Genomic DNA, 22819 nt, shown 5'->3' on the forward strand with positions numbered 1-22819 from the left:
CTAATGCCCCAGTGCCTGGGAGCTGTCTCAGCCCAGGCTGCCAGCAGTGAATCAGGAGCAATGCCCAGCGTGCCCGTATCGCCCCACACTGCATGCAGAGCGCCAGGTAAGCTTGCTTGTGTTTAGACCAGCCCAAGAGCGGCCAGTCGCAATTCACACAGACTCCCACAATCCTAGGCCTGGACGGGACCTCAGGAGTCGCCGACTCCAGCCCCCATCAAGGTGACCGGTCGCCCGGGAACAAGAAATTCTGTTGAGCTGGAGTCTCTTTATTTCTCTTTGCTACTTTGGGTTTCAGACAAAGGGTGAAACCCTCCGCCCTGCCGGGGTCACAGACGCTCACCCCCCTGCACCTCTTATGGCAGAGGTGTCTGCGCAGTACAGCCACACGCCAGGCCTGTCTGGGCCCCTGAGACCAACCCAGCTCTCCTGGTCCCTTCCTGCAACCTGTGCAGAGGGCACACAGGGTCCTGGACCTCAGTCCCACCAGGGCTCATGCTGAACGGAGGCCAGAGCACACTGTCGCACCGGGGGAGAAAGGGGGTGTCCCGCTCGGGGCGGGGGAGGGCAGGACACGATAGGATGAACTGACGCTGTGTGTGCAGGGCTCTTCTTTCTCTCTCCCCTTCCCAGCCGGCCCCACCATGGGGCTGAAATGAACTTGTCCCTTCCTGCCTGCACGGCAGCCGGGGGGCAGGAAGCGGGTTGAGCCCTGAGGATGTTCTGCACCACTCCAGGGACCCCAACTGCAGACCTGGCCCAAGGGACGGCTCAGCCTGGGCAATGGAGCAGCCGCAAGCGCCCTGGGGGCAGGGCCCAGAGCGGTGGGGAGGGAGAGGTCCGGGTGGAGAGGGGCTGCTCTGGCCAGCAGGCTCTGGGCATGAACAGGCTGGGAATGGCTCCCACCCCACCCCACCCCACCTTCACTCCAGAGCTCTACTGAGGGGCACGTGCCCGGCCTGGGCCTGTCTGGGGCAAGGGAAGAGGGGAGTCTGCCAGCCAGGCGGCCGTTGAGCGGGGAGGAGCAGTGGGGCTGGGAACGAGGGTGCCAGCAGAAAGGAGGAAGAAGCCAGGGAGGGCAACGCCAGCCCGGAGAATCAGAGCCAGCAACAGCCAGAGCTGCAGCCCCTCCCAGCCCCCAGTTCCTCCCTGTTCCGGAGTCAGCACAAAGCCCTGCAACGTCCCTCAGCTCCCAGCTTGCTCCTGGGAGAGCCGGCCTGAGCCCCAGGTACAGCGGGTAGGGACCAGTCCTGGGCCTCCTTTTCGGGGCCACGGCAGTGCCACCTTATGGGCAGCATCGGGCACTGCCATGTCCCCAGCCAGCACTGCTGTCTGCTTTCCTGGCCGCCCGCAGGACTCACAGGGCGAGGGACCAGTGCCAGCTGCCGAGAGGCTCCCACCAGCAAAGCACATCCCCAGCAGGGGAGCCTGGTGGCCCCCCGGGCCCTCCCAGCCCAGGAGGAGCCGCCCGTCCACAAGAGCCCTGTTTTCCCAGGACCATTCTGGGCTGTTTCTGATGGCTGAACAGATCCCAGATAAACACCAACGTAAGCTGGGGGCCCCGGGCTGAGCAGCGCGCAGGCAGCCAAGGCCGATGGGTCCCCACGTCGGGAGGGCCTGCAGGGCGCAGGGGTCTGACATCTGCCAGGCATGAGACCCGGCAGGGAGGGCCAGGATGGGAGCAGAGCCCACAGGGTGTGGGGCGCACACAGATGCAGGGAGGCGCAGGAGATTGTGGGACAGGCTCCCCGAGGTGCTGACGGTCCCGCTGGGTGACTGGCTTGTGCCCCAGGGAGGCGGACGCTGCAGCCCAGCCAGCTGGGAGGGTCCGGCCCCCTCCTCCCCAACACAAAACGGAGCAGCGCTCAGCAGCAGGACCTGCAACTGAGCCACCGCCTGCCCTGGCGGGTGCTACAAGAGCCAGGAGCAGCCCCGGCCCTGGGCCTCCCCGGCCAGGTGGGACAAGTGCAGCCGGCGAAGGCTCAGACCTGCAGCAGGAGCAGGCCAGAGCAGTGCTCCCACCGAGCCCAGGCAGCTGCACTGCCTGGGAAGCCTCCTGGCCGCTGCCGTAACGCGGCGCTGCCTGGAGTGTGCATGAGCTGACTGCAGCGGCTGCAAGTAGCCAGCAGCGCAGTCCCTGTTCCCTCCCTCCTGGCCTGCCGCGGGCCAGGGCCTGCGCCAGCAAGAATGGCTGGGGGCTGGGAGGGCAGCAGCTCAGGCGGAGGGAATGGAGGGGCGTGTGCAGGCCAGAGCCAGGACAGTCCGCAAGCCCGCATGCCTGTGCAAGGCCAGAGCGCCCGCTGCAGCCGGCTGCCCACCGTGCCCCGGACACAAGCCTAGTGGTGGCACCGGGCCGGGCCGGCTTCAGAGAGGGGCTGGCAACCAGTGCCTCCCCGTCCGCCTAACACACGGCCCAGCCCTGTACAGAGCCACGAGCACGAGCGGCGTTCCCACGGGAATCCAGCCTGCCCCCTCACTGGTCGCCTACGTGGGCAGCTTCCTCAGGGGCCCACCCTGAGCATCCCCGGAGGGACCCCGCCCTGCCCAGCCGCCTCCCCAGAGGGACCCCGCCCTGCCCAGCCGCCTCCCCAGAGGGACCCCGCCCTGCCCAGCCGCCTCCCCAGTGGGACCCCGCCCTGCCCAACCGCCTCCCCAGAGGGACCCCGCCCTTCCCAGCCACCTCCCCGGCGGGACCCCACCCTGCCCAGCCGCCTCCCCAGAGGGACCCCGCCCTGCCCAGCCACTTCCCCGGTGGGACCCCGCCCTGCCCAGCCGCCTCCCCAGAGGGACCCCACCCTGCCCAGCCGCCTCCCCAGAGGGACCCCGCCCTGCCCAGTCGCCTCCCCAGAGGGACCCCGCCCTGCCCAGCCGCCTCCCCGGTGGGACCCTGCCCTGCCCAGCCACTTCCCCGGTGGGACCCCGCCCTGCCCAGCCGCCTCCTCAGTGGGACCCTGCCCTGCCCAGCCACTTCCCCAGAGGGACCCCGCCCTGCCCAGCCGCCTCCCCGGCGGGACCCCGCCCTGCCCAGCCGCCTCCCCAGAGGGACCCCGCCCTGCCCAGCCGCCTCCCCAGCGGGACCCCGCCCTGCCCAACTGCCTCCCCAGAGGGACCCCGCCCTGCCCAGCCGCCTCCCCGTCGGCTCTGCACGGCCTGAGGAATCGCAGCTGCAAACTCCCCTGCCTCCGGGGCAGCCGGGCTCCCAGGGTGCCTCACATTGCATGGGGAGCTGCTTCCTGGGGTGAGCCCACTACAGCCTGTTGTTCAGTGTGTGCCCCTCCAGGCACCTCCCCACAATTGTCACCCCCCCACCGCCCCTCCCTTGCAGCCATCCGACTTCCAGCATGGGGGGGAATTGGCTCCTTTCCTGAGTCTCCACAGGGGAGCCGCGTTCGCCTGTAGCTGCACAAATAACAAGCAGTCCTGTGGCACCTGATACCTGTGTTAGTCATTAAGGTGCTACAGGACTGCTTGTGCTTCCAGCAGTCCGCTCCTGGGGCAGCCGGGAATCCACCTCGCCCATTTGGGCCAGAGACACAGGCGCTGGGGAAAGGTCGGGAGGACAGACGACGCTCCCTAAAACCTTCGCAAAGGGGGGTCTGCTGGGCTGCACCCACAGGCGGTTCTGCCTGTCGTGGTGCCTTTGCCCGACACAAACAATTCGTGCGTCACCGGAAGCCTTTCTGATCAGTTTTTCGATAGTAACTTGCTGGGCAGTTCTGCTTTTTTTCTGCAGGTCCCACCTTTCATGTCAGTGCTTGATCGGGAGAGCCTGGGCAGCTGGTGAATCCTTGGAAAGATGAACTTCACCATATCATATAGCACCTCACTGGAGGAGGTAAGTGTCTTCCAGAACTCAATGTACGGCCTCTGCATGGGGCGGCGGCTGCAGGTCTGGGAGGGGGGGGCTACACAACCAGGTTACTTTGCAATCACGGCCGCTATTCTGAAATAACCCGGGCAGCGGCCACACAGCAAAACCAGCGCTGTGAAAAAATGTCAAAACAGCGGACGGCGTATTTGGAGTTCTGCAAACCTGCTTCTGGGGGCAGCCAGACAGGGGAGTTACTTGGGAATAACAGACACTGTTCTGAAACAACATCACAAAACTGCTAAGTCAAAATCAGTTTGAACAGCAGATAGGTTAGCTGGAGTTCTGTAAATCTCATTCTACAAGGACTAGCGCGTATGCGAAACAGATGTGTCAGAATGGGCGTTGTATAACCAGGCAGTGGGGGCTATTCTGGAATAGCTTATTCCAAAATAACCTGGCTGTGTAAACATGAGGAATAGCACCTGTTCCAGAATGGGTATTTCCACACAGGGGCTGTGCAGACAGGCTGTGTCTATACTAGCATTCCTCTTGCGAAGGAGGCATGCAAACAAGGGAATTGAAAATGCAAATGAGGTGCAGATTTAAATATCTGGTGCCTCATTTGCATATTCTTTCGAAAGAGCTTCGTGCAGCCGGGGGCCTTTCGAAACGACCCCCCCGATTTGGAAAGCTGCTTCTTCCCCAGACCAGATGGGAAGGGTCTAGGAGCCCATCGTGCTGAGGGCTTTACAGTGGTCCTGGCCCCACGCCCTGAGCAGACAGATGCAGGAAGCAAGGGAAGGAGGAGACAGGTGCAAATCACGATTATTTCACCTGGCTGAGCAGGTTCGGCATTCCCCTCTGACCCTCCCTTTGGGGCTAGGCCAACGTCAGAGCAGCCCCCCTGCCTGGCACACTCAGAGAGGCCATGGAGGGCAGGTCAGTTGGCCTCCATTCTGTGTCTCTCCCTCGCAGGACTACACGGGCTACCCAGACATCGACGTGGACACTGCCCCCTGCATGCCAGACGCAGTCAGCGCCTTCGGGCGGGCCTTCGTGCCTCCCGTCTTCGCCCTCATCTTCGTGGTGGGGCTGGCCGGGAACGGGCTGGTGTTGGTGGTGCTGGGGCGGCAACCATGCCCCTGGCACCTGGCCGATCGGTATCTCTTCCAGCTGGCCCTGGCCGACATCCTGCTGGTGCTGGGGCTGCCCTTCTGGGCCACGCAGTTCACCCACAGCTGGCTGTTTGGGGAGGTGCCCTGCAAACTGCTGGGGGCACTGTCGGCCATGAACAGCTACAGCCACGTCCTGCTGCTCGCCGGCATCAGCGTCGACCGCTACCTGGCCATCGTGCACGCTGTCCAGCTCTACCAGCGCCTACGAGCCATGCACTTGCACCTGGCCTGTGGCCTCCTCTGGGCCATCTGCCTGGCCCTCTGCGCCCCGGAGCTGCACTTCCGCACCGTGGCCCCCCTGCCCCAGAGCGAGGCCTTCGTCTGCCACTGGGGCTTTGAGGCCCAGCAGGCCCAGGCCTGGCAGGTGGGGCTGCGCCTCACTTCCTTCTTCCTCGGCTTCCTGCTGCCGCTGCTGGTGATGTTCTTCTGCTACGGCCGCATTTTCTGCACGCTGCGTCGGACACAGCTGCAGGCCCGGCACCGCTTGCTGCGGCTGGTGCTGCTGCTGCTGGCGCTTTTCCTGCTGACCTGGGCCCCCTTCCACGCCCTCCTGCTGCAGGACAGCCTGCAGCGCCTGGGCTTCATTGACCGTCACTGTGCCTGGGAGCAGGCGCTGGACGTGGGGCTGCTGGCGACCGAGGGGCTGGGCCTGCTGCACTGCTGCCTCAACCCCGTGGTGTACGTCTTCGCGGGCATCAAGTTCCGCAGGGAGCTCTTTGCGCTGTGCTGGAGTGGCCGGCCCCACAGCCAAGGCCCGAGCCTGCCCGGGCTGGAGCAGGGGCCATGCGGAGCAGGCGCGTCAGTGCACACGGCCTCCGAGAGGGACACGCACAACAGTTACTCGGTCATGCTGTGATAGCAGCTGGGGCAGTGACGAGCCTGTTCCGAAGGGCTGGGACAGGCCTGTCGGCTCAGCACAGACCCACCAGGGCAGCCAGGAGACCTTGGCACCGGTCCCTCCCCCAAACACTCAAACCGGCTCCTGCACAAAGGCCCTCTCGTCGGTGGTTCCCACACCCCAGCCCCTCTGAGGAAGGAGCAGCCGCAGGCCCGTTACAACACACCAAGATGCAATATCCTGCCCAGCCGCACGTTCGCCCAGGAGCCAGCAGAGACGCTCCCAGGCTTCGTCTGCCTGGCTTCCACCGTGGGCTGGGGCAGAGGGCCCCAGCACCAACCGACCTCAAACCACCAGCTCGGCCTGCCGGCTCCTTGCCCTGAGAGCCCTGCAGCCATCCAGAGCCACTCCAGCCCCAGAGCCCAGCCACTGAGTGCTGAGCACAGGGACCCCCAGGCGTGCACCAAGCACAGCAGCAGCTCAGATCATGCAGCATGAGCCCATCCTGCCAGTCCAGCCTGGGCAGCAGACCTGGGGCTCAGCTTGGCAGTCCAGGCTCATGTGGGTTGACATCCCTAACACATTCTGCCGCCCTCCAGCAGACCACCTCCACCCCGCAGGGGCTCGTGGGGCAGCAAGCCGCCCGCCAGCCGGCACCACCCAGCAGCGATGCCCACAGGCCAGGGCTTGCTACCAAGCTGAGGATATCAGCTCTCTGACGCTGGAGCTGGCAGGGCTGGAATGGGTTGTAAAGGGTTAAAGCAAGCCGGCCGGGAGCCAGTGCTGGGGAAGTACAAGGCCTTTCCCTGCTCCCAGGCCGGCCAGGGAGCCTGCAGCTCCTTCGCCGCAGGAGGGTTTGAATTACACCAGCATCCGGTGAATAAAGGGGCTCCCCCAGCTGGGCCGTGTGACGACCGGCCTGTGCTAACTGCTTCCCTCCCCTGCGCTCACCGAGTGTTCACTGGGGCCAGGCCTGCCCTGGCCTCACCCAGCCCGGCACCCTGCAGAGCAGCGCCCTGACGGAGGCTCAGCCGCGCAGTGAAGCATGGGATGAGAACGCGGCGCAGCCGCTCACCACCCCGTACCAATCCATGAGCACAGGGCTGCCGGGCTGCGCCCTCGGCCTGGCTGGTCCCCGGGTCAGCCCAGCAAGAGCAGCAGCTGCCAGCCACGTCTGTGCCAGGACATGGCGGTGACACTGGAGGTCAGACCCTGCCCCCCACCGAGCTCATCCACAGCCCCCCATCCATCCCCGGGGCACTCTGGCCCCTCGCCCCCTCCCCACAGGGCTGGAAGGCCAGGATCCTGGTGGGGGCCGGCCATGGGTTGGGAGGCTCACCGGCATCAGAGAGGGGAGAGGTTCCTGGGGGGGAAAGGAGCCAACAGCTCACTACCCACCACGAAGCTGGCACAGCCTCCCCCTCCAGCGGGTCCCACGTGCCCGGCGCCATGTGCCTCATCCCAGGAGAAGACAGAGGAGGGCACAGCGCCCAGGACTCCTGGCTGCTGCTTGGTGCTTTAGGGGCACCACCCCCACCCTGCAGCCTGCGTGGGGTCCATCCCAATCCCCACATCCTCCACCCTTCCCAGCAGCCCACCTGTCCTCCTGCACCCCTCCAACCCCCGTCCCCCACCCCTTCCTGCTGACTGAGGTAACCCCTCCCCCGTCACCCCAACCCCGCCCCTTCCCACCCACCGCCCTAACCCCTCCCCCAGCCCCCAACCCCTGCCCCTTCCCACCCACTGCCCTAACCCCTCCCCCATCACCCCATCCCCGCCTCTTCCCACCCACCACCCTAACCCCTCCCCGTCACCCCAACCCCATCCCCTTCCCACCCACCGCCCTAACCCCTCCCCCAGCCCCCAACCCCCGCCCCTTCCCACCCACCGCCTTAACCCCTCCCTCATCACCCCAACCCCGCCCCTTCCCACCCACCGTCCTAACCCCTCCCACGTCACCCCAACCCCGCCCCATCCCACCCACCGCCCTAACCCCTCCCCCGTCACCCCATCCCCACCCCCACCCACTGCCCTAACCCCTCCCCCAGCCCCCAACCCCCACCCCTTCCCACCCACTGCCTTAACCCCTCCCTCATCACCCCAACCCCATCCCCTTCCCACCCACCTAGCTAACCCCACCCCCATCACCCCAACTCCACCCCTCCCCCAGCCCCCACCTCCCGCCCACCGCCCTAACCCCTCCCCCATCACCCCAACCCCTGCCCCTTCCCACCCACCACCCTAACCCCTTGTTAGCCGATGGTCAGGTAAGGTACCACCTATGCTCTTATTTTCATCCAAGGCGATTGAGGGGCGATATGATAGAGGTATATAAAATCATGAATGGTGTGGAGAAAGTGAATATAGAAAAATTATTTACCTTTTCCCATAATACAAGAACTAGGGGACACCAAATGAAATTGATGGGTAGTAGGTTCAAAACTAATAAAAGGAAATTTTTCTTCACACAGCGCACAGTCAACCTGTGGAACTCCTTGCCCGAGGAGGCTGTGAAGGCCAGGACTCTATTAGGGTTTAAAAAAGAGCTTGATAAATTTTTGCAGGTCAGGTCCATAAATGGCTATTAGCCAGGGATAAAGTATGGTGCCCTAGCCTTCATAACAAGGTTAGGAGATGGATGGCAGGAGATAAATCACTTGTCTTCTGTTCTCCTTCTCTGGGGCACCTGGCATTGGCCACCGTCGGCAGATGGGATGCTGGGCTTGATGGACCTTTGGTCTGACCCAGTATGGTCATTCTTATGTTCTTATGTTCTTATGTTCTTTAACTGCTAGGACAGGAAAAGTCCCTTCGCAGCGGGCAGCCAGGGCTGGCTGACGGGTGCCCCAGACAGTCTTTCCCGTGGAGGCGGCAAGACTCAGAGCTCAGCTCTCTCTTACCAATGACCAGGCTAATTGCGGCTGAAAAGCAGCTGGGTTCTCTGTTTTGTATTGGGCTTGCACAGTAACAGGGAGAGTCAGGTTGCAGCTTAACCAGTTACTTATTTACTGACTAAGGAGACGTAACTCTCATGGTTACAAGATTACAAGATATATACTTTGTTGCGAATTTACAAGATTTATACTTTGTTACAAAGATTAGAAGGTTTACACTCTGTTCTTTAGTTGCCAGTAGCTAGCATGGAACAATTCATACATCTCTTATTGAACATGCACAAGGCAAACAAAAGGAAAGCGATACACTGCACAGGTCTTATTCTCCCCCCTGCATTACCAACGGGGCGTGGCCAGCGTTTCACTCAATCCCTCGGGAAGAAGCAATAAATAATAAGGACCTCAGGAGGCAACGACCCTCCTGACCGGCAGGTAGAGGTAACTGGAGCTCAATTAGAGGGGCTGCCGGACCCTTACTTTATACCCGTTGGGTCACCTACGCTTCGTCCTTATCCAAAAGGTGCCAATTGAATTAACTCGTCTCAAGACGCTGGTTCTCACAGGGCTGGTTCACGCCTGTGGGGAGCAGGTAACTTTAGGACATTCTTTCTTTATGGGCCGAAGATGCTTCCTCCGTCTGGGACGTTTGTGCTGGGGAATCAACTGACGGTACTTAGCCAAGGGCAGCCCGGCCCGGCTGTCCATTAGCCCATTGTCTCTTGTTGCAGCTCCTGAGCATCAAAAAGACTGTGGCTGAGATAACCACGTCTGCGCTCTCGGGCGTTCCCGGGCTGAGCTGTTTCTTTTTAACTCTTTGGTGCTCTGAAGCACCCAGGAGGGACAAAGGGAGTAGAGAAAAAGGGGCGGGGTCTGTCTGGCTACACCCCTCCCCCATCCCCCGAACCCCACCCCTTCCCACCCAACGACCTAACCGCTCCCCATCACCCCAATCCTGCCCCTTCCCACCCACCACCCTAATCCCTCCCCCAACACCCCAACCCCCGCCCTTTCCCACCCACCGCCCTAACCCCTCCCCCCATCACCCCAACCCCCACCCTTTCCCACCCACTGACCTAACCCCTCCCCCATCACCCCAACCCCCACCCTTTCCCACCCACTGACCTAACCCCTCCCCCATCACCCCAAACCCCACCCTTTCCCACCCACTGATCTAACCCCTCCCCCATTACCCCAATCCCCATCCCTCCCCACCCACCAATCTAACCCTCCCCATCACCCCAACCCCCGCCCCTTCCCACCCACTGCCCTAACCCCTCCCCCATCACCCCAACCCCCGCCCCTTCCTACTCACCGCCCTAACCCCTCCTCCATCACCCCAACCCCTGCCCTTTCCCACCCACTGATCTAACCCCTCCCCCATCACCCCAACCCCCGCCCCTTCCCAACCATTGAACTTACTTATCCCCACTCCAATGGTCTCTCCAGCCCCTGGTTTCCCAAACTGGTGGTGTGCCCCACAGGGGGCTTGGGAAGAAATTCCAGGGAGAAGGCGCAAGGTGACCCAGCCTCCCCATCAATTCCCCACCCCAAAGAAAGAGCCGGCCTTTGCTTCCAGATCTCAGCCGCTGTCATTTCATGTGGCCACCCGGCACAGCCGCTAGAAAAAGCAGGCAGCCGGTGAAGGCCCATGTGGAGCTGGCTGCCTCCTGCAAAGACGAGTGAGTGTGGGGTGGAGGGGAGGGGAAAGAGGATGGGGTTAGATGCGGGGTGGGGTGCCTGGCTCAGGTGAGGAGGATGGGATCAGAGCGGGGTCCTGGGGGTGCCTGGCTTTGTGGGATGGGAGGGGCTCAGGCAGCCAGCCAGCTTGTGCACTCGCGGTGCTTGGACAGCTGGACCCAGCATCGCAGGGTTCAGGTGGGTCGGGCTGGCAGCTGACCCTGGCAGCGAGGGGCTTGGGTGGGCGGCTCGGGCAGCGCAGGTCTCAGGCGGCCAGGCGGCCAACGCAGTCACTTCTGGTGTCCCACAAGGGGCCAAGGAAAACTATTTGTGCTTGTTTTTAATTTTAAATAACATTTCTATACGAAGCTTTTGTGTTTATTTGACGTTAGGAATTGATTTGTTTGTGGGGGGCTGGATGATGGGAAAGAAGAGGTGGAGGGGGCGTGAGGGTTTCTCAAAATTCAAAAGGGGGGTGGTGCCGACAAGTTTGGGAACCGCTACCCTAATTGTTCCATCCATGTGTGGAATAATGTGCTGTGCACCGGGGTCCGTGGGAATACGCACCACCAGCAGGAAGGAAGAACCCCACCCTGGGCGGCATTGGCATTTCTGTTGGCAGATGCCCAATCCCACAGCTTACAGGGGACACTGTCCCCTCCCACCAGACCGTCCACCCCCTCCACCTCCCTTCCCTCCCCACAGCGCCTGCACCCCACCCCACCCCCTCCGCCAACACCCCCGGTTTTCACTGCCAGGAGCTACACCGCAGGAAAGCTGGCCTGCTCTGCCCCGCCAGGACCACAGGACAAGGGCGCTTCCAGGTGGCCGCGGGGCACGTGCTGCACACACCGGGGATGGACCCTGGCCCACGCGCCCAGTCTGAGCACACAGCCAGGAAGGAGCACCCGCTGCTTCAGACCCCTGCCTGGGCTGCAGAAAGCCGGGGTCACTGCTGCTCCAGTGCAGCCCTGGCCTTGCTGGGAGCCCCAACCCCTCTGGTGCCCACAGCTGGTTGGGATTTGCCAGGCTCCCAGCCGATGGCACCGGCCCTTCAGCAACCCCAGAGCCAATGGCCTGGTAATACATCCCAGGCCACAAACGGTACCGCCAGCAGCTCAGCGCCCCTCGTGCCACACTGTTGTGGCGCCAGCCAGGGACAGCTCCTTCCCTTTCCCCTGCACTTACAGCGCCCCCTGGTGCCACACTGTGGTGGTGGCACCAGCCAGGGACAGCTCCGCCCCTTTCCCCTGCACTTACAGCGCCCCCTGGTGCCACACTGTGGTGGTGGCGCCAGCCAGGGACAGCTCCGCCCCTTTCCCCTGCACTTACAGTGCCCCCTGGTGCCACACTGTGGTGGTGGTGCCAGCCTGCACAGGCAGGAGAGAGCATCTCCAGTCAGGTCCCCAGCTGGCTCCCTGCACTGCAGCACCCTGACTGGGGCCAACACTTACTGCCCCCAGAGGAGACCCCAACCCACTGAGGGCAGCCCAACCGCCCCCGGCACTGTGCTTGGGCCTGGACCGCAAGGGGAGAGCACCCCTACTGAGCTGCCATCCCAGGCCCTGCAGCAGCCTGGGCATTCACGGAGGCCAGCTGCTAGGAAAGGGACCCCCTGCGGCCGTGCTGCTGTTCTGGGGCACCTTGATGTGTCTAATATTAGACAAATCAATCTGGTTAAGACTCAGAAATTCCCAAGGTGGTCACACTCAGCACATTATTCATCGCCCTATCTGTGGCTCCTGTGAAAATGAGAGCTGCTGCCCACCTGGGGAGCCCCCAGCCAGGTGATTAATGATCAGCTCTCAACAACAACTCCTCTATAAATACCGTGGGGCTGGGCTCGGTCTTCCCAACAGCCCGGCGAGAAGCGTGAAGATGTGGCTTGCGCTGGCCTTCGTTGCGGCGGCAGGTAATTCTGTTGCGTGCGATCGTGAAGAGGCACAGGCAGAGTGAAGTTTAAACAGGCTCCAGCTGTGAGTTAGAATGAAACTCATGTCATTTCTGCACCACCGAGAGCTTGTTCCTCTTCCCCGACAGGACTGTTCCTTCCCACCAACCTAGCTGGCCCCTCCTGGATCCTTTCCAACCAGCCTACCTATCCCCCTGCCCTGGCCCCACCACTGGAGCAGCCGGAACCCCTGTGTTTTCCTTCATTCATCATCAATAACCGTGGGCTCAGCGCCTGTTGGTGTCTGACGCCTCCCTCACTGTTTCCTTCCATCTTTCCCTATCCAGTGCAGAGTGGCCCATTTCTGTAGAGTAGCTCCGCACCAATCTATCCATTCTCTGTGGGGTCGGCCTCTCCTATTTGAACCATCCATTATGCCGAATACCAGGGTCTTGATTTTTCATTCGTCGTTCATTCTGCAAATATGTCCAAATAGTTGTAGCTTCCGTTGTATGACCTTCTGCAGCAGGTTCTCTTTCGGCTGTATCTTCCTATAGAATTCCTCACTGGTGACTTTCTCCATCCATCCTATTTTCAGAATCTTTCTATAACAACTCCTTTTGAATGCCGACATTCTTCTTTTCGAATCTTTCGTTATCACCCATGTCTCACATCCGTACAACATGCTGCTGAATACACACGTTTTCAAGACGCCCAGCTTCGTTCCTAAGCTAACTGCTTTGCTTTTCCAGATCTTATCCATCTCCTTCAAACTCGCTCTTGCTTTCACTATTCTAGTCGCTATTTTCCTTCTTACAGTCTAGATCACACGTTATGTTGCTCCCCAGATATGTGAACTTCTCTATGTTTTCTAGTTCAATACCATCCACACTGATCTTCCTTCCTGTTTCCTTATCTCCAAATACCATCGTTTTATTGATGTTCATACTCAGTCCGTACCACTTCCCTTCTTCGTGTAACACCTGCACCATTTTCACTAGCTTCTCCTCATCTTCCTCAATGATAACTGTAACATCCATGAACCTCAAGTTGTTAATTCTTTTCCCGTGCACAGAGATCCCTTCTACCTCTTCCTTGATTTTGTCCATCACTCCCTCCAGATGTGCGATGAAGATACTTGGCGATATTGGATCTCCTCGTCTCTACTTATTTTAAACCAACTTCCCAACTCCCTGCATGTTCTCACCGCAGCCTCCACAGTATCATTGATATCTTTCAATGACCGTATCAGTCTGCAATCCACTCCGTATGACTCCAACACCGCCCAAGTCACTTTCTGATTTATACTGTCAAACGCCTTTTGAAAATTCGACGAAGCAAGTGTGTACATTCTTGTTCTTTCGTCGAGCTTCCTCCGCTATCACTCTTAGTGCCAATATCTGCTGTATGGTAGTTCTATCTTTTCTGAACCCTGCTTGCTCATCTGCTGTATGTTCTTCTATCTGCGATCTTAATCTCTCAGTCAGTATCATCATCAGCACCTTACCCAGATGACTCGTTAGGGCAGTTGCTCTGTAGTTCTTGCACTCCACAGCTCTTGTCCATTCCTTAGGTGCCTTCCCTTCTTTCCATGCTATATTACCAAATGATGCACTGGGGTGGGTGAAGGGCGAGGTCCTGTACTGGGTCCTGCCCAGCAGAAGTGGAGATGAACTAAGTCTGCTGGCGCGTGTATCTCTCCTGTGATCCCTAGGGACATCGCAGGAAGTATTCGCACATCAGCGTAAAAGAAGAGTAGTAGGGCTGCCAAGCAATTTAAAAAATTAATCACAAGGAATCGTGCTGTTAAAAATAACAGCATTCCAGGGGTTTAAAGGGTTTGGCTGTCTTTTACCTTTTCAGATATTTTTATTTCAATTGCAACACAGAACATGACAGGTACAGAGGTTATTTCCTGTTTATTTTTATTACAAAGAGCTGAACTGTGAGAAACAAAAGAAACAGGATTTTTTCAGTTTCCCTGTTATAAGTGCTGGAGCACAATCTCTTTGTTATGGAAGCTGAACTTACAAAAGCAGAATTATGTACAAAAATAAAACAATGTAAAACTTTAGAGCTGGTCAGTCCTCCTTGTCCACTCAGACAAACAAGTTTATTTACATTTGCAGGAAATAATGCTGCCCACGTCTTGGTTATAATGTTACCTGGAAGTGAAAACAGGCGTTTGCAGGGCAGCCTTGTAGCTGGCATCACAAAAGATTTACGTGCCAGATATACTAGAAGTTCTTATGTCTCGTCCCACTTCAGTAGCCATTGCAGAGGACATCGGCCCATGCTGCTGATGGGCTCTGCTCAATAATGCTCCAGAGCAATGCAGAGCAACACATGGTCATTGTCATCATCGGAGTCAGATGCCACCAGCAGGAGGCTGAGTTTCTTTTTCTGATGGTTCCGGTTCTGTGGTTTCCGCATGAGAGCGTTGCTCTTTTAAGACCTCCAAAAGCACGTTCCACGCCTCACCCCTCAGACTCTGCCATGCACTTCAGGTCATCCAATCTTGGGTTGAGGGTCACGGTACATTTGGAATCTCATACGGGTACCTTCTATGTCTTCTGTCACATCTGCAAGGGAAGTGTTCTCTGGGTATCACCTGAGCTTGCTATCACATGGAACGTATGGCAGAATGTAGGTGTGATGGAGTGGGAGATACCTCAGTGTAAGTGGTGGGCTCAAAGAGGGTGGGGGGCTCCTGCTGAGGGTAACCTGGTAACCAGCTGACACCTCTGGACTGCAGACAAAGGGGCAGGTGGTGCCTGAGGGGTTTGAATTGGAACTGGGAGTTGGGAAGCAGTTAGTTTGGGCTGGGAGAGAGAGAGGCAAAGGAGGAGGCCAGGCCCCAGCGCCGGGGGCCCCTCAGGGCCTCCTCTCCCTAACATGGATGGGACTGGCTGTCTCTGCCGGCTGCACTGACACCTCTGTATGACGCTGTGTCCTGTCAGCTAATAAACCCACTGTTCTGCTGAGAGTCACTCCTGCTTGCAAACAGGGTGCAGAGCCTGGGGGACCCCGAACTCCATCACAGTAGATAAAACAGAACAGGACTCGTACAGTTCTCCCCCAAGGAGTTGAGTCATACATTTAATTAACAAATTATTTTTAATGAGCATCATCAGCATGGAATTACATCCGCTGTAACATGGCCAAAGCACAGAAGGCCTAAAAACGTGTACCATACCTAGCTCATAAACACCTTGCAGTGCCCGCTAGCAAAGCGCAGGGGAATGCCACGTCTCACCTTCAGGTGACATTGTAAATAAGAAGTGGGCAGCAGTTTCTCCTTCAAAGGTAAACGAACGTGTTTGTCCGAGCAATGAGCTGAATGAGGAGTAGGACTGGGTGCACTTGGAATCTCTCACGTTTTATATTGTTTGGGGGTTTGAGTGCGGTTATTCATCAATCTACATTTGTAAGTTGCACTTTCACAATAAAGAAATCACACTACAGTACTTGTATGAGGTACAAGGGAAAATACAATTTGTTTGTCACTGTTACAGTTCAAATATTTTGTCATAAGAAACATAAAGTGGCTACTGTACACTTTGCAGTCTGTGTTGCAACTGAAGATGTAGAAAAACCATCTGCAATATTTCACACATTTCAACTGATATTCTATTCTAAGGAACAATCAGTTTCACACATACAGAATGGGAAGTGACTGCCTAGGAAGGAGTATGGCAGAAAAGGATCTAGGGGTTATAGTGGACCACAAGTTAAATGAGTCAACAGTGTGATGCTGTTGCAAAAAAGGCAAACGTGATTCTGGGCTGCATTAACAGGTGTGTTGTGAACAAGACACAAGAAGTCATTCTTCCACGCTGCTCTGCGCTGGTTAGGCCTCAGCTGGAGTATTGTGTCCAGTTCTGGGCACTGCAGTTCAAGAAAGATGTGGAGAAAGTGGAAAAGGTCGAGAAAAGAGCAACAAGAACGATCAAAGGTCTAGAGAACGTGACCTATGAAGAAAGGCTGAAAGAATTGGGCTTGTTTAGTTTGGAAAAAAGATTAAGGAGGGACATGATAGCGGTTTTCAGGTATCTAAAAGGGTGTCATAAGGAGGAGGGAGAAAACTTGTTCTTCTTGGCCTCTGAGCATAGAACAAGAAGCAACGGGCTTAACCTGCAGCAAGGGAGGTTCAGGCTGGACATTAGGAAAAAGTTCCTAACTGTCAGGGGTCAAACGCTGGAATAAATTGCCAAGGGAGGTTGTGGAATCTCCATCTCTAAAGATATTTAAGAACAGGTTAGATAAATGTCTATCAGGGATGGTCTAGACAGTACTTGGTCCTGCCATGAGGGCAGGGGACTGGGCACAATGATCTCTCAAGGTCCGTTCCCATCCTAGTGTTCTATGATTCTGTGATTCAATTGTTTTGCAGGGCAATTAAAACTGCCATTAATAGCAATTAATTTTTTCAATCACGATACGTTTCGGAGTTAATCGCATTCAGTCTACTAGCCAGAGCAATCGAACAATCCAGGCCCACAAACAAGACAGAGGAGTTGTCCCTTGCCACACAGGAGCATTAAAATGACCATTAACAAACACGGCCCCTAAGCCAGCAGCGCCTGGCGTGTGCACCCAATGGGCTGACTCACCCAAGTACAGCTGCGAGTGTTCGCAGGTGTCGGCAGGGTCCTGGTCAATGCAATGAATCTCACAAGCCATAGGGGTGTCCTCGACTCATGTGCTCCCCTCGCTCCAGCTTGGCCGTGCTAGTAAGCTGCTGCCTACAGACAGTGGTCCCCCTCCCAACAGCAAACAAGGCCCTTTCTCTTGGGGAGAGTTTATCCTGCTGGTGTCGGAAGGTCGTTTTCCAGGTGAAGTGAGTGTCTTTCGGGAATGCTCCTGCATCACAGCAGAGACGGGGCAGACGCTCGCCTGCTGGGGGTTGCTTTGCTTTTTGCATTCGCTCGTCTCAGGCAGGTGGAAGAACCAGGCCAGGCACAGGCCAGGCTCCTGGGGTCACTCCGGCAGAGCAGGGAAATATTAAAAACCCAAGGTGAGAAGTCACACAGCTGGGCCCAGCAGAGAGCACCTGCCCCCCCGACTGAGAGACTGGGTGTCTGCTGCCCCCCACCACGCAGGGGAGCCATTGGTCCCTGTGATGGGGCCTCCTGCCCCACCCCCTTCCAAGCGGTCCTGCCCCATAGCAGTGAGTAGTCCTACGTGGCTTAATTCCCCACCTCAGTCTGGCCCAGCAGCCTAGTCCTTTCAGGTGGGGCTCAGCCGCCCAGCCACTCAGGCCTCAGTGGCCTCATCACCCCAGTCACTGCCACGTCCCCTGTGGCCCTCACACCTGCTGGGCCTCTACCTCCGGGCCCACAGTCCGGCAGGGGTCGGGCCAGAGCCTTCCCCAAGCTCCCCGTATCCTGCCCAGTCTAAGGTGCTGGCTCTCTCTGGGAGCAGGTGCTGCACCTCCCTGGCCAGGACCCAACTGACCCAGCACTGCTGGAGCAGCTCCTTATATTGCCAGGCTGCTCCAGGCAGCTGCCTTCTGATTGGCTCCCCCCAGGAGCCCTTCCCTCATTGGCTGGGAGAGCTGCGCAAGCTCCCTCCAGCCTGCCTTAACCCTTTCCTTACAGTTGGGGGGCTCTTGCCCCACGACAGTCCCATTAAAGCAACACTCCCAGTGCTGTAAAGTCCCCCACTGACAAAGTTGGCCATGCAGGGATCTGACACCGTAACTGCAACCACCAGGTGAGCGCCAGGGTCCACCGCTAGCTGGTCAGACCCAGTGAGGGGACAGGAACGAACCTGAACCACCAGCCCTGCTGGAGTCTGTGCTCCTCCACCCCAGCCGTCCCCCACGTAACACGGTGCTTTCTCCCCACAGCGGCTGCCCCCAAGGGAGCAGACAGGATCGTCGGGGGGTACGAGTGCATCCCCCACTCACAGCCCTGGCAGGTCTCCCTGAACGTCGGCTATCACTTCTGCGGCGGATCGCTCATCACAGACCAGTGGGTGGTGTCGGCTGCCCACTGCTGGTACTAGTAAGTGAGGCTCTCGGCATCGGGGCGGCAGAGGGGACTGGATTTGCGGGGCTGGAGAGCACATGGAGAAGCTCATTTCCCAAGAACCTGTTGCGCAGCCGCTGCTGCATCCTCTGGTAGTGGGGTGGGCTGGGGCCGGGCCGTCCGGACGTGCTCTGAGCCGCTGTTCCTTTCCCAGCCCCAACTCCATGCAGGTGATCCTGGGAGACCACAACCTCTACATCTTCGAGCACACGGAGCACCTCATGAGCATTGAGAGCATCGTGTGGCACCCCAGCTACGACTACCAGACCATGGACCACGACATCATGCTCATCAAGCTGGCCCACCCTGTCCAGTTCGACGCCAACGTCCAGCCCGTTCCCCTTCCAACCTCCTGCCCCGCTGCTGGCACCTCCTGCGTGGTGTCGGGATGGGGCAATATCCTCAGTGACGGGGGTGAGTTTCACCCTCTCCAGGCTGCACCGCACCACGCAGCCCACTGCGAGGCTGCTGGAGTTCAGAGGCTTTACTGCCCTGGTGGCCTCACGGGTCTCTGGCTCCGTCGATGCTGCTGCTTGCGTGTGTGCTCAGTGGTGTGGGCCCCGTGACCACAGCTGACCCCACGAAGGCCCCCAAAGACCACGGCCCGGATAAGGATAGAAGGTGCCAGGCAGGCTCATCGTAAAGCCAAGTACAATAAGAGCTGTGAGTGGACTCTACGAAACCACTGCGCACATGTACCTGCCTCAGTGGTCTGAGTCTGGCAGTGGGAAATTTCCACCCCTGCAGGTCAAGCAAAGACGGTCCCTGCCAGACACCCCTTTACACACAGCTGCAGACAAATCACACCACACTGCTGAGCCGCTGATGCTGCCAGGTTATCCCCCATCGCCCTGTGCCACGTGGCCTGGGTAGATCATCTCTTCTCCACCACACGGTCATTGGAGCCCCTTGCCTGAACCCGGGTCTGTGGCAAGTGGGTCCGAAGGTCTTTGTGAATGAGCTGGTGGTACCTGGTGATTCCAGCTTCTGACCATTCCCATTCACTGCTCTGCCCCCGGGCTGATTACCAGTGCGTGCTCTGCACTCCCAGCCCTGTCTGGACCAGGCTGTCTCCGCAGGGGCCTGCCTCTTGCTCCCAGCTTAGCTTGGCTTTACGTCAGCCCTGTTTTGTCCATTTCCTGCCAGGCCTCAGAACAGGCCTGTGCTGCATGGACCCCGTCCTCTTGCTACCCCAGTGTAATGGAGTGGGGGGAGTGCATGTGTGAGTCAGGCTGGGTGTCTGAGGCAAGCAGCAGCTCCCAGTGGATAAGGATGACCCTGGGGCTACAACTGGCAGGTAACACCTCTGCCCTGAACAAAGAGGAGGGAGGAGCTGAGCTGGTTTTTGAATCGGGGGTGGCAGTTAGGAAGCGAGGGAAAGAGGAGCTGGAAGGCAGCCAGCCGGAGGAGGGGGAAGCTACACCCCAGAGGGGCACCCCTCGGGGTCTTCTCCCCAGGACGGGTTGGAAGGACTGTCTCTGGCTGCTGTGCTGTCGCTTCTGTGAGAAACTGGGCATCTGTTGCCTAATAAACCTCCTGTTGTACCTGCTGAGTGAGTGTCTCTCCTGCCAGCAGACGGGGTGCAGTGCAGGGGGACCCCTGAACCCCATCACACTCAGCCCTTGGCAGGCTTGGCTGCCCAGAAACCTGCCAGGCTGAGCAGAGGCATGCAGAGGCAGGGCAGGCCTGACCCTCCCATGGGGGGCTATTGCCATGGGGCCTGGTGATGCAAAAGGGGCCAGGGTGCTTCTAAAGGGCTAAGTGGGGTGGTGAGGGCTGAGGGCCTGGCAGCCCCTGCTTCACCCCTTCCTCCCAGGCGCACCCCCAGGGAAGCACAGAGCCAGCCCCCAACCCAGCCCAGTAAGGCTGTCAGACCCCTGGGGAGGGGGCAGCACACAAGAGCTTTGCCCAACTGGGGCAGCGTGACCCGGCCTGCAAGACCCCCACGGGAGCCCCCTCCCACGGCCCTCGTGATGAGCCACGAGCCCACCACTGTACGCGCCTGGGCGCACATTGATGCAGTGCAGGGCTGGCCTGCCGGCAGGCTGGCTCAACCCCGGTGAGAGGCCTGGTCACAAAGCCCAGCCAACGGAGGACACAACAGAAACGCAATCATGCCCCTGGACCCCTTCCCCCCACTCCAGAGTGGCTGCCTGCCCCTCCTGCCCCCGCTCTCACGCAGGAGCCCCCATGCCCCTTGCAGGGCCAGGAGAGGACCTAGGAGTCCTGGCTCCCAGCCCCCTGCTCTAACCCGCTAGACTCCATTCACCTGCCCCGGCCCCGGCACCCAGCAAACGAACGCTGCCTCTCAGCAGAGCGACCTCACCCCCGGGAGCGCGGACGCCTGGTGCTAACACTCCTCTGCCTTTCAGTGTTCAGCCCCTACAACCTGCAGTGTGTGGACATCCCCATCCTCAGCCAGGAGCAGTGTGAGGGCTCCTACCCCGGGATGATCACCGGCACCATGCTGTGCGCCGGCTACCTGGAGGGGGGCAAGGACTCGTGCCAGGTGAGAGACTCCAGCCCTCTTGCCGCCTGACAGGGACAAGGACCTGGGGGTGCACACAGGATAAGGGGCCTTTAACCGGCTGCTAATTTCCTGGCATCTCCCTCCTCTCAACACACAGGGAGACTCTGGGGGACCCCTGGTCTGCAACGGGGAGCTGCAGGGCATCGTGTCCTGGGGGATCGGCTGCGCCCAGGAGAATCAGCCTGGCGTCTACACCAAAGTCTGCTCCCTGCTGCCCTGGATCGAGAGCACCATGGCCACCAACTAGCGCAGGCCCCGGGCAGGGGCTGCGGGCAGCTGGGTGAGCCGGGCACTCCACCACCACTGTAGTCCCCAGCCAGCATGGGCACAGAGATGCCAATAAATCTAGCTGAGACCGTGTGTTACTGCTGGCTGGGTCGGTCCTGACAAGGACGGGCTAATTAATTACAATTAACGTAGCAACTAGTCCTAGCCCTGGACAGTCCAGGCCGGAGAAGCTGTCCCAGTGGCGCCTGCCTCGCAGGGAATATTCTGCCCGCTTTGGGCCCCTCTTTATGAAATGCGTCTCAGACCGTCCCCGAGCCTGCCCTGAACTCCAGGCTCCAGCCACTCCTGCTGCTCAGTGCTGGGCCATCTTCCCAGTAACCCACCTTCTGGGTGAAAGGGCCCTGGCGTCGGGTGCTGAGCTCCATCCCCGGCACCTGCACTCCTGGACCCAGTGGGGCGGGACAATATCCTCAGTGCCTCCCCTCCAGCGTCCATCGGAGGAGTCAGGCTTTAAGGACAGACGGTGCAGACCCAGCAAGGGGTGCATGTCCATGCGTGTGTGTGTGTGCATGTGCGTGCGTGCGTGCGTGTATGTGTGCACACACATGTGCATGCATATGCACGTGTGTGTGCCTGCACTTGGGCGTGCATATGTGTGTGCATGCGTGTGTGTGCGTGTGTTCTCTGTCGCTGCTCACAGCCCTTGCAAAAGGATGTAAATTGTTTTGCGCAAATGGCTGATCCCCCAGTGCTGAAAGCTCTGGCAGTTTGCACGGGGCAGATGAAGAGCTCCGCTGAGTGTTTACAAGCAGTTTGGTGGCACCTTAGAAGCTAACAAATGTATTAGGTCAGGAACTTTCCTGGGTCACATGGCTGCCCCCTGCGCCTATTTTCCATGGACTTCCCCATATCCGGCAGTGCTCCTCCTAATGCACCCCCATACGCCGTTCGCCGTCGTGGCTACCAGGGCACACTGTTGGCTCATATCAGCCATGTCTACACATGCACGCTACTTCGAAGTAGTGGCACTAACTTCGAAATAGCGCCCGTCACGGCTACACGTGTTGGGCGCTATTTTGATGTTAACATCGACGTTAAGCGGCGAGACGTCGAAGCCGCTAACCCCATGAGGGAATAGGAATAGCGCCCTACTTCGACGTTCAACGTCGAAGTAGGGACTGTGTAGTCGTTGCGTGTCCCGCAACATCGAAATTGCGGGGTCCTCCATGGCGGCCATCAGCTGAGGGGTTGAGAGACGCTCGCTCTCCAGCCCCTGCGGGGCTCTATGGTCACCGTGTGCAGCAGCCCTTAGCCCAGGGCTTCTGGCTGCTGCTGCTGCAGCTGGGGATCTATGCTGCATGCACAGGGTCTGCAACCAGTTGTTGGCTCTGTGGATCTTGTGTTGTTTAGTGCAACTGTGTCTGGGAGGGGCCCTTTAAGGGAGCGGCTTGCTGTTGAGTCCTCCCTGTGACCCTGTCTGCAGCTGTGCCTGGCACCCTTATTTCGATGTGTGCTACTGTGGCGTGTAGAAGTTCCCTCGCAGCGCCTATTTCGATGTGGTGCTGCGCAACGTCGATGTTGAACGTCAACGTTGCCAGCCCTGGAGGACGTGTAGACGTTATTCATCAAAATAGCCTATTTCGATGTTGCTACATCGAAATAAGCTATTTCGATGTAGCATTCACGTGTAGACGTAGCCATCCAGCCTCTCACCCACCGTAAGCCCTGGGCCTTTTCTGCTGC

The 22819-nt window shown here is 58.8% G+C and overlaps 2 protein-coding genes across 3 annotated transcripts; both read left to right on the forward strand.

The window, feature by feature from the left end:
* Window positions 1–3796: 3796 nt before the first annotated feature.
* Window positions 3797–5842, forward strand: LOC142004084 (C-X-C chemokine receptor type 3-2-like). Its single transcript, XM_074981501.1, has 2 exons — window positions 3797–3835; window positions 4787–5842. Exons 1-2 carry the CDS (start codon window positions 3797–3799, stop codon window positions 5840–5842), a joined length of 1095 nt encoding a protein of 364 aa, XP_074837602.1.
* Window positions 5843–6892: 1050 nt separating this feature from the next.
* Window positions 6893–21140, forward strand: LOC142003510 (anionic trypsin-2-like). Of its 2 annotated transcripts, none has more exons than XM_074980516.1 (5): window positions 6893–7028; window positions 18138–18294; window positions 18473–18732; window positions 20691–20827; window positions 20946–21140. In XM_074980516.1, the coding sequence occupies exons 3-5, from the start codon at window positions 18483–18485 to the stop codon at window positions 21093–21095; spliced, it is 537 nt and encodes a 178-aa protein (XP_074836617.1). In that variant the 5' UTR covers window positions 6893–7028; window positions 18138–18294; window positions 18473–18482; the 3' UTR covers window positions 21096–21140. The 2 variants fall into 2 exon arrangements, with proteins under 2 accessions (XP_074836617.1, XP_074836616.1); XM_074980515.1 differs by lacking the exon at window positions 6893–7028 and adding an exon at window positions 12274–12307.
* The last annotated feature ends 1679 nt before the right edge of the window (window positions 21141–22819 follow it).

This window comes from Carettochelys insculpta, chromosome 30 (genome assembly GCF_033958435.1).
Source record: "Carettochelys insculpta isolate YL-2023 chromosome 30, ASM3395843v1, whole genome shotgun sequence".
NCBI classification, from domain to species: Eukaryota; Metazoa; Chordata; order Testudines; family Carettochelyidae; genus Carettochelys; species Carettochelys insculpta.

Bases quoted from the DNA above. Each gene is read 5' to 3' on its own strand.
- LOC142004084 (XM_074981501.1), top strand. From the start codon at position 3,797: ATGAACTTCACCATATCATATAGCACCTCACTGGAGGAG. The intron at 3,836-4,786 runs GTAAGTGTCTTC...TCTCCCTCGCAG, and splicing joins ATAGCACCTCACTGGAGGAG to GACTACACGGGCTACCCAGA.
- LOC142003510 (XM_074980515.1), top strand. From the start codon at position 12,274: ATGTGGCTTGCGCTGGCCTTCGTTGCGGCGGCAG. The intron at 12,308-18,137 runs GTAATTCTGTTG...TTCTCCCCACAG, and splicing joins GGCCTTCGTTGCGGCGGCAG to CGGCTGCCCCCAAGGGAGCA. The intron at 20,828-20,945 runs GTGAGAGACTCC...CTCAACACACAG, and splicing joins GGGGCAAGGACTCGTGCCAG to GGAGACTCTGGGGGACCCCT.